At 44.2% G+C, this 13,974-nt stretch overlaps 1 protein-coding gene across 1 annotated transcript in view; it reads right to left on the reverse strand.

The window, feature by feature from the left end:
- SNTB2 (syntrophin beta 2) overlaps window positions 1-5,234 on the reverse strand; it is a 106,177-nt gene extending 100,943 nt beyond the window's left edge. Inside the window, exon 1 of the mRNA XM_030297761.1 lies at window positions 4,620-5,234. Coding sequence (XP_030153621.1) covers window positions 4,620-5,199 — 580 coding nt within the window. The 5' untranslated portion in view covers window positions 5,200-5,234. The remainder of the gene's footprint in view (window positions 1-4,619) is intronic.
- Between the last annotated feature and the right edge of the window lie 8,740 nt (window positions 5,235-13,974).

Raw genomic sequence — 13,974 nt, forward strand, 5'->3', positions numbered from 1 at the left:
AAATGTGAAGAAGAAAAAATCAGAGGAAGAGGAAACTAAATGCAAAATTTTTTAAGTTTATTTATTTACTTTAAGAGAGAGAACACATGAGCAGAGGAGGGATAGAGAGAGAGGGAGAAAAGATGAGCAGAGGAGGGACGGAGAGAGAGGCAGAAAAGATAAAGAATCTCAATCGGTCTCCGCGCTGCCAGCGCAGAGCCCAGGGCGGAGCTCAGTGCGGGGTACAAATTCAAGAGCTATGATATCATGACCTGAGCTGAAATCAAGAGCTGGACACTTAACCGACTGAGCCACCTAGGTGCCTCTAAATGCAAATTTAAAAATAAAAATGTTGGCCTATACAAGAGATGTTAGGAAAATAGGAAAACAAGAATCTTTGCTTCTAAGAAATGCAAACTCATTTCTTTCTTTCTTTTTTTTTTTTTTTTTAATGTCTATTTATTTTTGAGAGAGAGACAGAAAGCAAGCAGGGGAAGGACAGAGAGGGAGAGGGAGACACAGAATCCGAAGCAGGCTCCAGGCTCCGAGCTGCCAGCATAGAGCCCGACACGGGGCTCGAACCCATGAACCATGAGATCATGGCCTGAGCCGAAGCTGGACACTTAACCAACCGAGCCACACAGGTGCCCCGCAAACTCATTTCTTAACCTGTTCGCCTAAAGTAATTATTTTTCTTACCATGTTTTTCTTTTCAAGTAAAATGGAACCTTGGATTTTAACTTGTTATCCTGGCTATTCTGAGAGTGCTCGTGTTAATTCAGAGCATACCTTCATGACCCAGTCCTACCTTCCTCATTCAGAGTTTTGTTTTTGTTATTGTAGATTACTGCCATATTCCCAGTCCCCAAAAAAGCATCCAGCACAAAAACTATCAAATGAATAACAACCCTTTGAAGGAGGTATTATCATCCTGGTTTTTCAGATGAGGAAACCAAGGCTTAGCAAGGTTGAGTAACTTGCCTAGGGGTTACAAACCACTACTCACAAACAGACCCACGTTTGTCTGACCACAAAGTCCTCACTTGTATTTACCCTCACCGGGTAGAATAACTTCCTAATGTTTCTCATTTGTGTGTATTTTCTGGTGGCAGCTTTCTCTTAGGGGAAACTTTAGCTTCACCATCAACCTTTTCCCAGGCATCCTCAACCTCTGATCCCCATTAAGGTCTTCTATACATCTCTCCTTCCTTTGTGTCCTCTCCAGAGTTCTATTATAACATCACTTTAGCCCTTTGCTGCGGTTATTTCTCCCCTCTCTCTCTTATGTCAACTCCAAACTTCCTGAGGGCAGGAATCAGGGAACTTCAAGCGCCTCTGACACATGGCAGAGTTGAGTAATGTTCGATGTATGAATGAATAATCCTGACAAATCCATGGGATAATAAGGAGCCCTTTAGCTCAGTTCCCTAACCACAGGCAACCAGAGACTACTGCTTTCCTTTACCAGGGGGTGGCAAGGGCATGCCTAAGATTCCCTGCCCACACCACAAAAGAGTATCACTGTGCTGCTTAAGACAGCTTTTCAAGTTTTGAGACATCTAATGGAGGAACACTACGGTTCCAAAACTTGAAGGGTTAAGCATAAAATCTATCTTTTAGAAGTGGCCTACCTGGATGGAACAATAGCTCTCGATTTTAAATAATGTTTGCTTCAATTAAATGACTGTTTTCAGTGATTTTGCATATTCTAAATAATTTTATTTTTATATCTCTTTGTCTTGAAAGTGCAATTGCATACTTCCACACACATATAAGGACAAAAACTACTTGCCCTTTTTTTTTTTTTTTTCCAAAAACGACTTGTCTTTTACAAATTAGGAAAATAAAGTAGAACCTGTGTGTTAGGTAAAAAGGCACTCAATAAATATGTTATTATGCTGCTGTTTGTAAATCCTCCTTCTAAAAACACATGTGGCCTATTTTAGACTAATGAATACTGGGAAACATTTACTAGATGATTTTCATTTAACTGGTATGAATACCAGGTTCAAAATATACCTAAACAAAAGCTGTGTTTTTAAAAAAATATATGGTGTAGGGGCACCCGGGTGGCTCAGTCGGCTAAGCCTCTGACTTCAGCTCAGGTCACGACCTCACTGCTCCTGAGTTTGAGCCCTGCATCGGCCGGCCTTCTGCTGTCAGTGCGAGGACCACTTTTGCTTCCTGTCTCCCTCTCTCTCTGACCCTCCCCAGCTCGTGCTTTCTCTCTGTCTACAAAATAAAATAAAAAATAAAAAATAAAAATATGTGGTGTAAAGAGATGAAATATCTGTCCGTTACCACCGAGTACTACATAAACAGTACTACTTCAATATTCTGGCTCTGGGGCTCCTGGCTGACTCAGTTGAGTGCTGACTTTGGCTCAGGTCACGATCTCATGGTTTGTGGGTTCCAGCCTCGAGTCTGGCTCTCTGCTGACAGCTCAGACCCTGGAGCCTGGTTTGTATTCTGTGTCTTCCTCTCTTTCTGCCCCTCCCCCCCTCGAAACTAAAATAAACATTAAAAAAAAATTCTGGCTCTAAGAATTTATAACCGGGGCGCCTGGGTGGCGCAGTCGGTTAAGCGTCCGACTTCAGCCAGGTCACGATCTCGCGGTCCGTGAGTTCGAGCCCCGCGTCGGGCTCCGGGCTGATGGCTCAGAGCCTGGAGCCTGTTTCCGATTCTGTGTCTCCCTCTCTCTCTGCCCCTCCCCCGTTCATGCTCTGTCTCTCTCTGTCCCAAAAATAAATAAACGTTGAAAAAAAAAATTAAAAAAAAAAAATAAATAAAATAAAAAAAAAAAAGAATTTATAACCAAATGCACATCGAGACCAATTTCAAGGTACATATTTAAGGTTACAATTTTTAAAATAATTTTTTTAAGTTCCTTTTACTCATTTTGAGAAACAGAGAGAGCACAGGAGGGGCAGAGACAGAATCCAAAGCAGGCTCCACACTGTCAGCATGGAGCCCGATATGGGGCTCAAACTCACCAACCATGAGATCATGCATGACCCGAGCTGAAATCAAGACTTGACCGCTTAACCAACTGAGCCACCCAGGCATCCCGGTTACAATTTTTTTTTTTTATATACCCACTACCCAAGCCACAGTCTACAATTTTACTCCATTTATTAACACTAATTTCTGAGAAGTGTCTGGTCCCACCTATAGTGAGATATAAATAATACTTGTAAATAGAATATTATAAAGATGGGACACGGAAATTTCACACTTGGAGCACATACAAACTAACATTTTCCCAAATATTTACAAGCAGATTTGGAAAAAAAAAAAAAAAAGTGAAAATCACTTTGCCAAGCTGGACTTCTGACCTCTCAGTTTGTGACTGGCCTCCCATTCCCCAAGTCCCTTCTGTTCTCCTCTGCCAGGAATACCCTCCTGACTCATCTCTGCCTGTCTATGTCCATTACTTCCTTGGAGACCTGGCTCAAGATTCAGCTCCTTGAAAAAGGCCTCCCTGACGAATCCTGATTTCCACTGCTTCCTAACTTTGCATTTCCTTGGCATTTATATATAGTTTGCATTACATAATCAGTAACTTGTAAGTTGTTTTGCATTTTTCCATCATGTCCCCAACTAGAGACCAAATACAGAAACATTATCTGTTATATCCTCGTCTATATAGCCAGTAATAAATGCTTCTTGAATGACTGAATCACCAGTGAAAGAAAGCCAATTGCTCACAAATTTCTGAAGTAAGCCAACTGGCTTTTCAGATCACCTTTACAATACTCTACCACCTCCAATATGGATAGGTCCTTCAAAGAAATGAGATTTAATTTGGCCTGCCATAAATCATCACGAAGGATCCAGGTTACAGATCACTATACACTTAAAGTAAAAGTAGTGGCTATTCAAACCTATCTTGAGATTTAACATTTCAGGCTTCATTTAAAGCCTTGAAGCAGCATGCCTGTGAATGGTAGGAAGCTGGCACCGGTCTCGTGCAAAAGGGGCAAAACTCTAGTTGGCAGTAAATGTTCAAACACGTGAGCCTCCACTGTTAAACAAGGCTCATTAGCCACACGAACTTGCTGCTTCAGCTTTCCGTCTTCAATGAAGTGCTATGATCTCTTTTGGTTATTGTTGAGAGCCAATGATGGGTTAAATTCCCATAAATTAACCAGTAGTTTTGGTGGTTTGCCCAAGCATACCACTGGCATGGGTGTGGGTGATTTTTTATTTATTTATTTTAACAGACCTCTCGCCCCAGGAAGCCAGATGTGAATGAAGAAAGCGCCAACCGGGCACTTCTCGGGAGGCAAACCGAGACCTTCAGGACTCGAGCCCTTCAGTTTCCCCCTAGTTCTTAGTGTCAGCTTATCGTGCAGAGGCGGGGCTTCAAGCGCGGCTGCTTTTTACTAAATCTCAACCGAGTCTTCCTTAGGGACTGAAAGCCAACTTCTCCTGCAAGGACCATCAGTTTTTCCATACTCAAAGCCCTAGCAAGCAGAGTCAAGGAGGAGCCGGGCCACTAGCGCAAGGAAGCCGAGGACGCGGAGGGGGAGGGACCGGACCCGCTCCGTAAAGGGCAGGATAGAAGAAACAAAGTGAGCGCCGGCCGGCCCAGCGACGCCCGCCCGCCCGCCCGCCCGCCGCCCGTCGGCCCCGCTCACCCTCCAGCAGCACCTCCTTGCCCGCGCGCTTCAGCGCCTGCACGGCCTGGTCGTGGGTGGCCTGGCGCAGGTCGGTGCCGTTCACCGACAGGATGGCGTCGCCCAGCCGCAACGCTCGGCTCTGGTCGGCCGCCAGCCCCGGGAAGATCTTGGAGATGAGGATGGGCATCCGGTTCTCGCGGCCGCCCTTGATGCTGATGCCCAGGCCGCCCGCCTCCTGCTTCACTACCCGCACCCGGCGCACGGGCGGCGACGCGCCCGCCTCGCCCGCCGGGCCCCGCGGCGGCGCGGGCGGGCTCGGGGGACCCAGGCCGCGGCTGGGACTCCCGGGCAGCGAGTCGCCGGCGCCACCGCCGTTCGGGAGGCCGTTGAAGGCGGCTGCCGCCGGCCCTAGAGAGGGCTCGGACTCAGCCGCCGCTGCGTCGCCGGTGAGGCTTAGGCTCTCTCCGCTGAGCTCGGCCACCACCCGAACCCAGCGCTCCCTTAGGAGCAGCTCCACAAGCCCCGCTTTGGTGGCCCGCGTCCACACCGCCATGGCCTGCCCCGCTCCCGCCGCCGCAGTCGCCGCAGCTACCCTCATTCCAGTCAGGCAGCCTCGGCGCTTCCCCCTTCCCGCCCGAGGGGGCGGGCCCGGCCCCCACCCCGCTGGCGTTTACTATTCATGAGGGGCCACGCCCATCGTCCGGAGGGGCGGGGAGCGGCGGGCGGAGCTGCTTCCGGAAGGTTAAGTTGCAGCGCTTAGGCTGGTTCTTTGCTGCTCGCTGGATGTGGACAGCCTGAGCGCTTTGGGGCTCTATCTCAGGTTCTCCTCCTTCGTTTCGTCTCCAAGGGCCACCCCCGAAGCTCCTGACCTCCACCGCGTAGCTCAAGGGAGCAGCCCCGGCATGGAGAGCAAAATCAGCTTCAAGAAGCACTTTGCAAGTCTGCAAGACTGGGTTGCACGTTCACTCTTGCATTGATTGGTTCATTATGTATTTACTGAGTGCTCAGCCCTGTGCTCCTTTTGATGCCTGGAAATGAGCTGAATAAAACGTACCACAGTTGAGAGCTGGCGGTCTAGTGGGGGAGGAGAGTGGAGAACCAACCATCCTGGTGTGATACTGTGTTGTTAAGTAACATGTAGAAAACGCCCTGAGAGCAGAGTAAAAGAAACATTCGTTTGGGCTTGGGGTCAGCTTCACAGAGGTATAGAAGGTGAGTAGGTGTAGCAGAGGGAATTGTATAAGGAAAGGTCTGGAGACAAGAATACAGGCATTTGTTACTCTGCTTTGTAATCACCCATTTGCTTGCCTAGAGTGACAGAGGGGTTTCTTTTTCAGCCCTGCACCCACTACAGGTAGGCCTCAAAGATATTTACAGGATGATGGTTACTTAGGAAGATGTCAGAAATCCAATGTGAACAGAGCATAGGGTCAGTGGAGGTAAAAGGATAGGACTGTGAAAAGTTTCATATAATTAAACATGGAAGAGTTTGGACTTGGCTTATAGATCTAACCTTCTTGCCCTGGAGGTCATGGCGTCTTGCTGTGGCAAATGTTGGTGGGTGTCCCCAGAAACTGTATGCACACTGCAGAGCCTGCAGTGGCTTTTATCCAAAGATAAAGGTGTTATAGTCCACCCCCCTTGCAGCTTCATGGGCTGGGAGAGCTGAGGAAACTGAGGCCCAGAGAGCCAAAGACTCTGGTCCGAAGTCCACAGTGAGGAAGGAGAAAAAACTGAGGTCTCCCAGATTCCTGGGCATGACTACATACCTCAAGCCTCGAAAATGAGGATCCAGAAATCACACTGCTGAGACAGATCTCAGCAAAAACATGAGGTCAAGGTGCCCTCTAACTTCCCTTCAGCCCTAAAAGCGCAATCCCCATGTTTTCACTTGTTGGGAGTAGGGCTACAAGCAGAGGGAATGTGCACCGATTCCTGTAAAAGGGTCTGTATACCTGCTTGCTCATGAAGTACATGTTGAAGCTCGTGAGCCATGTTCTTGCACCTCTCTATGAATGCACATTCATGTGTGGGCAGGAACTTTCAAAGAGCCTCCTATACTAGGAGTTAAAACAATAAAAATGGAGACTGGAAAGTACCCAGAGCCCAAATGAAGAAAGAATTCAAAATGATAAAAGTATCTTACTAAAAAAAATCGTTAGAGAAGAATCCTCTTTGCAATTAGTGGAGCAGGATTTTCCAAGCTGCAAATGTCAGCAGAAGCTCAAACCTCCAATCCTCTCCTAAATCAATTGTAGTGAGGCCAGTTCCCCGTTCCAGCAGGTCCCAATGTGCCTAAGTGCATCTGCAGTCACAGACGTTTCTGGCTTTGCTCCAGCTGAGGTGTGAGCCCCCAGAGGCCTGAGTTACATGCTTTTGAGAGAGCACTTGACAGCTGATTCCTTAGAGTATAAGCATTATTTTGAACACTTTTACATGCATAATTATCCAGAGGTTGGGCACTTGAAGACACCTTTATTAGCAAAAGAGAAGTGCTATAAATTATTTCTAAAAGTATCAATACCTTTTGATCAATAGAGCTGGAGGAAGTCATGGATCTTCCAACTAAATAGTAAAGGCACTTACATAAGATAGTAAGTTATGTAACAAAATATTTAGCTCTAGGAACAGAGAAGGTAATGAAGATTGCTATTTGGATTATTTGGGAGTTTTTACTTAAGCTATTTTTAGGGACACCTGGGTGGCTCAGTGGGTTAAGCCTCTGACTCTTGATTTTGCCTCAGGTCATGATCTGAGATCTAGCCCAGAGTAGGGTTTTGCAAAAACAGCATGGAACCCGCTTGGGATTCTCTGTGTCCCTCTTTCTCTGCCCCTCCCCTGCTGGTGCTCTCTCAAAATAAACATTTAAAAAATTATTTGTAAATATATCCATTTAAAATTCCAAATTTATTGAACTGCTTTCACAAGGTCCTCCATCAGAATCTAAATTTCAGTGTTCTCTCTCATCACTACTTTCAGATTAGCCAAACTCATCCAGTCAGTGTCTCCCAATGATGTCCTGCATGTTCCCCACTGAGGCATCCTTCCAAACACCTCCTTGCCTCTCTCAACTACTTTCCCACCTAGCAAGATCTCATCGTAGTTTTCACTGTCTACCCAATTTTGGGGGGATTTTTCCTCTAAACAATTTTGTTGTATGCCTGCCTGTTTTGCCCAAGTAGGTTATAAAATACAGAAGGGCAGGGACCACCCACTGACTTCATTTCCTGCTATTCCAAAAATATTGCCTTGCTGAGAAGAAACTCATTAAACATATGATTGATTGAAATTCAGTGCCTCCTGTGCTGTAGTGATTTCAAATAATCCCTCTGAAGGTTTACTGGTTCCTTGCAGAGTGAAAATTACCATCTAGGAAATCTCAAGTAGTGGGAATCTACTTACTGTGGATAATGAAATCTGAAACAAAAAGAGTACACATCTGTTTCCACGGTTTCTTAGGGACAGTGAGACAAGATTAGATAATTCTTTGAACATGTTATTTTATCTACCTCTAAAAAAGGAAATGGCTGAGATAATTCCTAATAAGCTTTTGTTCCTGTCACCTATCAATATGTAATAACAGGCTGTTATTACTATTCTGTTTCTCAGAACAAGGGATGGATCATTGCTACTTTATTTTTTATTACTCCTTTATATATTTTTCTAATGTTTATCTTAGAGAGAGAGAGAGAGAGGCATAGGTGGAACAGAAAGAGAGGGAGACAGAGAATCCTAAGCAGGCTCCGCACTATCAGTGCAAAGCCTGACGTGGGGCTGGAACTCACAAACAGAGTGGTCATGACCTGAGCTGAAGTCGGACACTTAACCGACTGAGCCATCCAGGCACCCCTATTTTTGATTACTCCTTTAAAATGAGGGGGTTAAGGGGCGCCTGGGTGGCTCAGTTGAGCCGGTTGACTGCGAGATCGTGACCTGAGTCAAAGTTGGACACTTAACCGACTGAGCACCCAGGCGCCCCATGAACCCGTTTCTTATTCAGAAAAATTCAGATACCTTCTGCCTCTAATGGGGGTTGTAAGGGTCAACTGGGATGTCGTATGCTGCTTTACAATACCGTAGCTTCCACCCTTTAAGAATTCCATAAAAAGTACCTGCTCCTGATATTGTTACCTGTTGACCTTAAGCAGCAGCAAAACTACAGCCTTTGGTAAGAAGTCTCAAATTAAGAGTCTATACTTTATCTAGGAATGTGTCTGCCATAATACCATTTGATTCCAGGATTAAAAAACAAATGGCCAAATTAATTTTGGTGACAAACAGATCTTGTATAAAGCTACAGTTTGGTTGAAAGGGAGTACATATTGCCAAGAGTCCGTCAAAGGAAAGAATTAGTGGATCTGGGGTTTGTTCCAAGGTTTGAGTGTTGTGTAATTTCATAAGGAAGGAGGGCCCCAGGCAAAATTGCAGCCCTTAGCAAGCCTGAAGGTCACCACCACAAAGGCGGCCAGATGCCAGAGGAGCAAAAACAAGAGCTGCTCAATTACTACTAAAGAAGAGACCAAAGGAAGAATGAAGCTTGTAAGAAAACCAATCCAACATGCAACTTTGAAAATTTATCCATGCGTAACTCTTTCCCAGTTATAAGACAGTGAGATCAATTGTCCCTTTCAATAGGCAGTACTCCTTTGCCTTCCAGGAGAAATATCCTAAAATGTGTTTTTCTTTCCAGCACAAACACGATGTGAAAAGAGGGAAAGGTGCATATATCCTTTAGCTGATGCAAGCACATTTTAAAATTCATCCCACCAAGATAAACCACTATTTATCTGAAACCCACAAAAATGTATTAACTATCTCATGCGTTATGACTATGAAAACCCACATCTGCTAACCACATTCTTAATGAGCAGCAGCTGGTGACAGTTTTGTAGCTCTGTGACTTTCTTTTTAGGAAAATATTCGTAAGGACATACTAAGCAGAAGGTTAGTTTCATTGAATCCACTTACTTATGGAAAATCATCAGTTGTTTGTTGTTGTTGTTGTTGTTTAATGTTTATTTATTTTGAGAGAGAGCAAGCAGGAAGGGGGAAGAGTTTATTTTGAGAGAGAGAGAGCGCAAGCAGGGAAGGGGGAGAGAGAGGGGGAGAAAGAATCCCAAGCAGGCTCCATGCTGTCCACGCAGAGCCCAACACAGGGCTCCATTTCATGAACTGTGAGATCATGACCTGAGCTGATATCAAGAGTCAGGCACTTGACCAGTCGACTGAGCCACGCAAGTGCCCTGGAAAATCACCAGTGTTTTTAAGTGACAGTCATAGAAATTGCACAATTTGCCATGAAATTTAAGTAAGTTCCTCAAATAAAAATCCCCATTCCCTCAATACCAGTTCCAACAGAATTTCCAGTGCCTCACCATAAGTCTTGCAGTCAGCTTCACCTCTTCTTTCCTAGGTCACCGAGCTCCATATCATGTTTACTGAGGCACATGGTGTATTTAGGCTTTCATCTCACAGCTTCAATTCCTTCTTCAGTCAGTTAACACAATGGCCCATTAGAGGGATCCTAGACCCCTTTGAAAATCAGCTGTGTGCTGTGGACACACCTCAGACAAGTATTCACTAATGCAAAATACAGCATTCAAGCTCAGGGGCTCAGGAAGCCTCTAAAGCCCTTCCATGGACTCTTTCATGGGCTGAATTGTGTCCCCTCAAGGTTGATAGGTTGAGGTGAACCCACAGTACCTCAGACTGTGAGTGTATTTGGAGATAGAGTTTTAAAGAGGTAATTAAGTTGAAATGAGGTCATTAGGGTGGACCCTAATCCAACATGACTGTTGTCCTTATAAGAGGAGGACAGGACACATATACATACATAGGGAAGTCAAAAAGATGGCCATCCACAAGCCAAGAAAAGGCCTTAGAAGGAAACAATGCTGCTAATAATACCTTGATCTCAGACTTCTGGCTTCCAGAACTGTGAGAAAATAAATCTCTGTTGTTTAGGCCCCCCAGCCTGTATTACTTTTATGGCAACTTCAGCGGACACATACAGAACCCACATTAAGAACCTACACAACAGCCTGGTTTTTTGCCTCCCTAACTGCCAGTCTCTTCTGGCCCTTACTTACACAAATGGGCATGTTTACTGTGTCATTACTTTGAATTTGAGTAGTTCACAACTGTGTTTTCTACTGAATGAAAATTCTTTTTATTTATTTGAGATGGGGGAGGGGGAAAGACAATCCCACGCAGGCTCCGCACTGTCGGCACAGAGCCCAACATAGGGCCTGAACTCACAAACCGTGAGACTATGACCTGAGCCAAAACCAAGAGCTGAATACTCAACCGACTGAGCCACCCAGGGGCCTCTGGATGAAAATTCTTAACTACAGACTTCAAGGCCCACTCATACCTGGTCTTAGTTCTCACTACCTGTTGGCTTAAGGGTTCTTTATCCAAAGTTTATTTATCTTTTCTACACACTTTTCTAAACTGCTTAGCTTTCCTCTGTGGAAATTGCTCTACTCTTAGCTTTTATAGGAACCTCACCTGCTTCTTAGCTACCATACGTAAGGGAAGCTGTCACCCTACGGGGCAAGCTTTCCTAAATAAGACATGCATGCTCTCATTACTTTGGTAGGGTCTGCCTGCCATTTTGGCCTTATTTTTCTCCATTCCCAATATATACGCTGTGTTTCAACCATGTGGAACTACTGGTAGTCCCTGAACCAGGCTATGCTCTCTCTTGCTTCAAGCCTTTGTACTGAGAATGATCTAGGAATGCCTCTTTTCTTCTCTCTTCCCCCTTGATCATTACCACCCAATTCCAAGAGTTATTAGCGCAAGGACCATCTGCTACCTTCACCTGATCTGCTAACTCTACTAGTTAGGTGCCCCTTATCTGTGCTCACCTCTAATGTAGCATTGTTGATTTACTTGTTTCTCACCTTCCAGCTAGGTTATGATGTTCTTGAGAGCTGAGAACATCTTTTATCTGTTATGGGTAGACATCATATAGTAGGCACTCAATAAAATTTCAGTTCTGTAACTTCCTAAAGACAAAGGACACAAAGCTAAGCCTTCATATCTGCATCTTTGCTGTCCATATATGAAAGCTACTAGCTACATGCGGCTATTTAAATTAAAAATCAAATAAAAATAAAAATTCTGTTTCTTTGCTGCACTAGCTACATTTAAGTGCTCAATAGTAGGTGGCTCAATTGGTTGGGCATCCAACTTCGGCTCAGGTCATGATCTCATGGTTCATGGGTTCATGCCCCACATTGGGCTTGCTGCTGTCAACACAGAGCCCACTTTGGATCCTCTGCCCCCCCCCCCCACCGCCCCTGCCCCTTCCCTGCATGTGCTCTCTCTCCCAAAAATAAATATTAAAAAAAAAAAAAAAATATATATATATATATTGAAGTGCTCAATAGCCACATGGGATAGTAACTATCTTATTGTACAGCACAAACAGAACATTTCCACCACCACAGATAACTGATCTGTACCTTAAAACACCTTAGAATATGAAAGAAAAAAACCCAACACATTAGGGAAAAAGAAGAGGTTATGAATATGTAATTTAGTTAGCTCAACAGCCAAAACACATTTTAAAAAAGTGAGCAATCTCTTTAGTAAACAAATGCAAAATAAAATGAGATATGATTTTTCACCAATTAGATGAACTGAAACTGAAGTCTTTCACTACACTGGCAGAGTGTAAAGAAATGAGTACTTTAAAACACTGTGGATAGAAATCTAGCCACTCCAAAGGGCAATGAAAAGTGAAAGAAAACGAACACTATATGAGCTAGCCATTTCACTCCCCAGAGAAACACCCCCAAGGAACACTACCCCACTACAACACTCTGTATGATTTACACACAAGACTGCCCAAAGCACTCAATAAATCAAGTTAAATCAAGCTAAATCGAGCTAAATCAAGCACTCATTCAGACCAAGAAGTGCTTAAACACCTTCCCTGCAGCCTGTGAGATGGAAAATCTTTGGTGTATCATGCTTGCTAATCATATTTACAATTGGGTCCCTACAACCAAGAGACAGTAGGGGAACAACTGTAAGGATGCCACCTTGGCCTCTCATGAACTGTTGTGTCACCATGGGAAAAATAACTTCCCCTCTTGGTCTCTATTTCCATAAGTATAAAAAGGAGGCCATGAGGCAATTTCTTTCGCAAATCTTGTTTCTTCTACCCTCAACCGTAACAACAGTCAGAACAGCTTCACTTTTATCTGTATATTATGGTTCAGAGTACTGTTTGAAAAAAGTTTTGATGCTTAAAAAAAAAAAGCTTAAAAAAACCTCCACGCTATGCTTCTTGCCTCCAATATTCCAAGATTTTAGTTTCTGTCTAATTTGCTATAAATCTCCAGGCTAAAGGGTACATTATCCATCTAGAGATCAGATTACCAACTACTATATAAGAAAAGTGATCTTTTAAAGCATTTAAGTTGGCAAAAAAGACCTTTCCTAGGTTAGTTCTCAGATCAAAATTTTTCTGTAGAATCCAAGTAGGAGCCATAGTCTGCAAAATGCCCAGAACAGAAACAGGCTGCTTCTAGGTTTCACAGATCCCTGAAGATAGAGTCACCCTGGAACACCACACATGCACTGAAGTGTTCCTCTTATTTAAAACTGCTTTGCCTTCCCTTCCCCTGATTTCTCTTAACTTGCCCCAATCAGTTTCTGCTTCATTGGTATTCAAAGTTCTCTCTCTACTTAGGAAGAATTTCAAGACCCAAAGATCTTACTTCCCATACCATTTATGGAAATCCAAATCACTGACTGGAAATGTTGCAAAGGAATGCTTTCTACTTTCAAAACTTTTACTTCTTCACTCATGATCTGTGAGCCCTTTCTGTCAGAATTACACCCTCCATAATCCTTACGAGATTCCAGAATATGTTTAAGGTTAACTAAATCAAGTCTTAAACTAGACTCCAGTTCATACTCTCTGAATTTACAGCTCTAGAGTCAGTGAAAAGCAAGTGAGTTAATATTTAAGGCATCCTAGCCTCCTTCTGGTCATACTCAATGAACACCAGTGACTGGAACTTTGGTTTCAACCACACAAAAGAAGACCTGAACACTTCTTAAGAAGGGCAGGATCTTACAGTCTACTGATCCAGTCTAAAGCAGACCAAGACAGAATGCCTCAGGAAATCTATTCAAGTAAGAAGAAAGGAAATTTTTTTAATACAGAGGGCCTAAAAGCTTGCAGCTATTTGTTTAAATTACTTCTAGGGTCACCTGGGTGGCTCAGTCAGTTAAGCGTCTGACTTCAGCTCAGGTCATGATCTCACCGTTCATGGGTTCGAGCCCCGCGTCAGGCTCTGTGCTGACAGCTCAGAGCCTGGAGCCTGCTTCAGATTCTGTGTATCCCTCTCTC

This window comes from Lynx canadensis, chromosome E2, assembly GCF_007474595.2.
Source record: "Lynx canadensis isolate LIC74 chromosome E2, mLynCan4.pri.v2, whole genome shotgun sequence".
In the NCBI taxonomy this organism is placed as follows: domain Eukaryota; kingdom Metazoa; phylum Chordata; class Mammalia; order Carnivora; family Felidae; genus Lynx; species Lynx canadensis.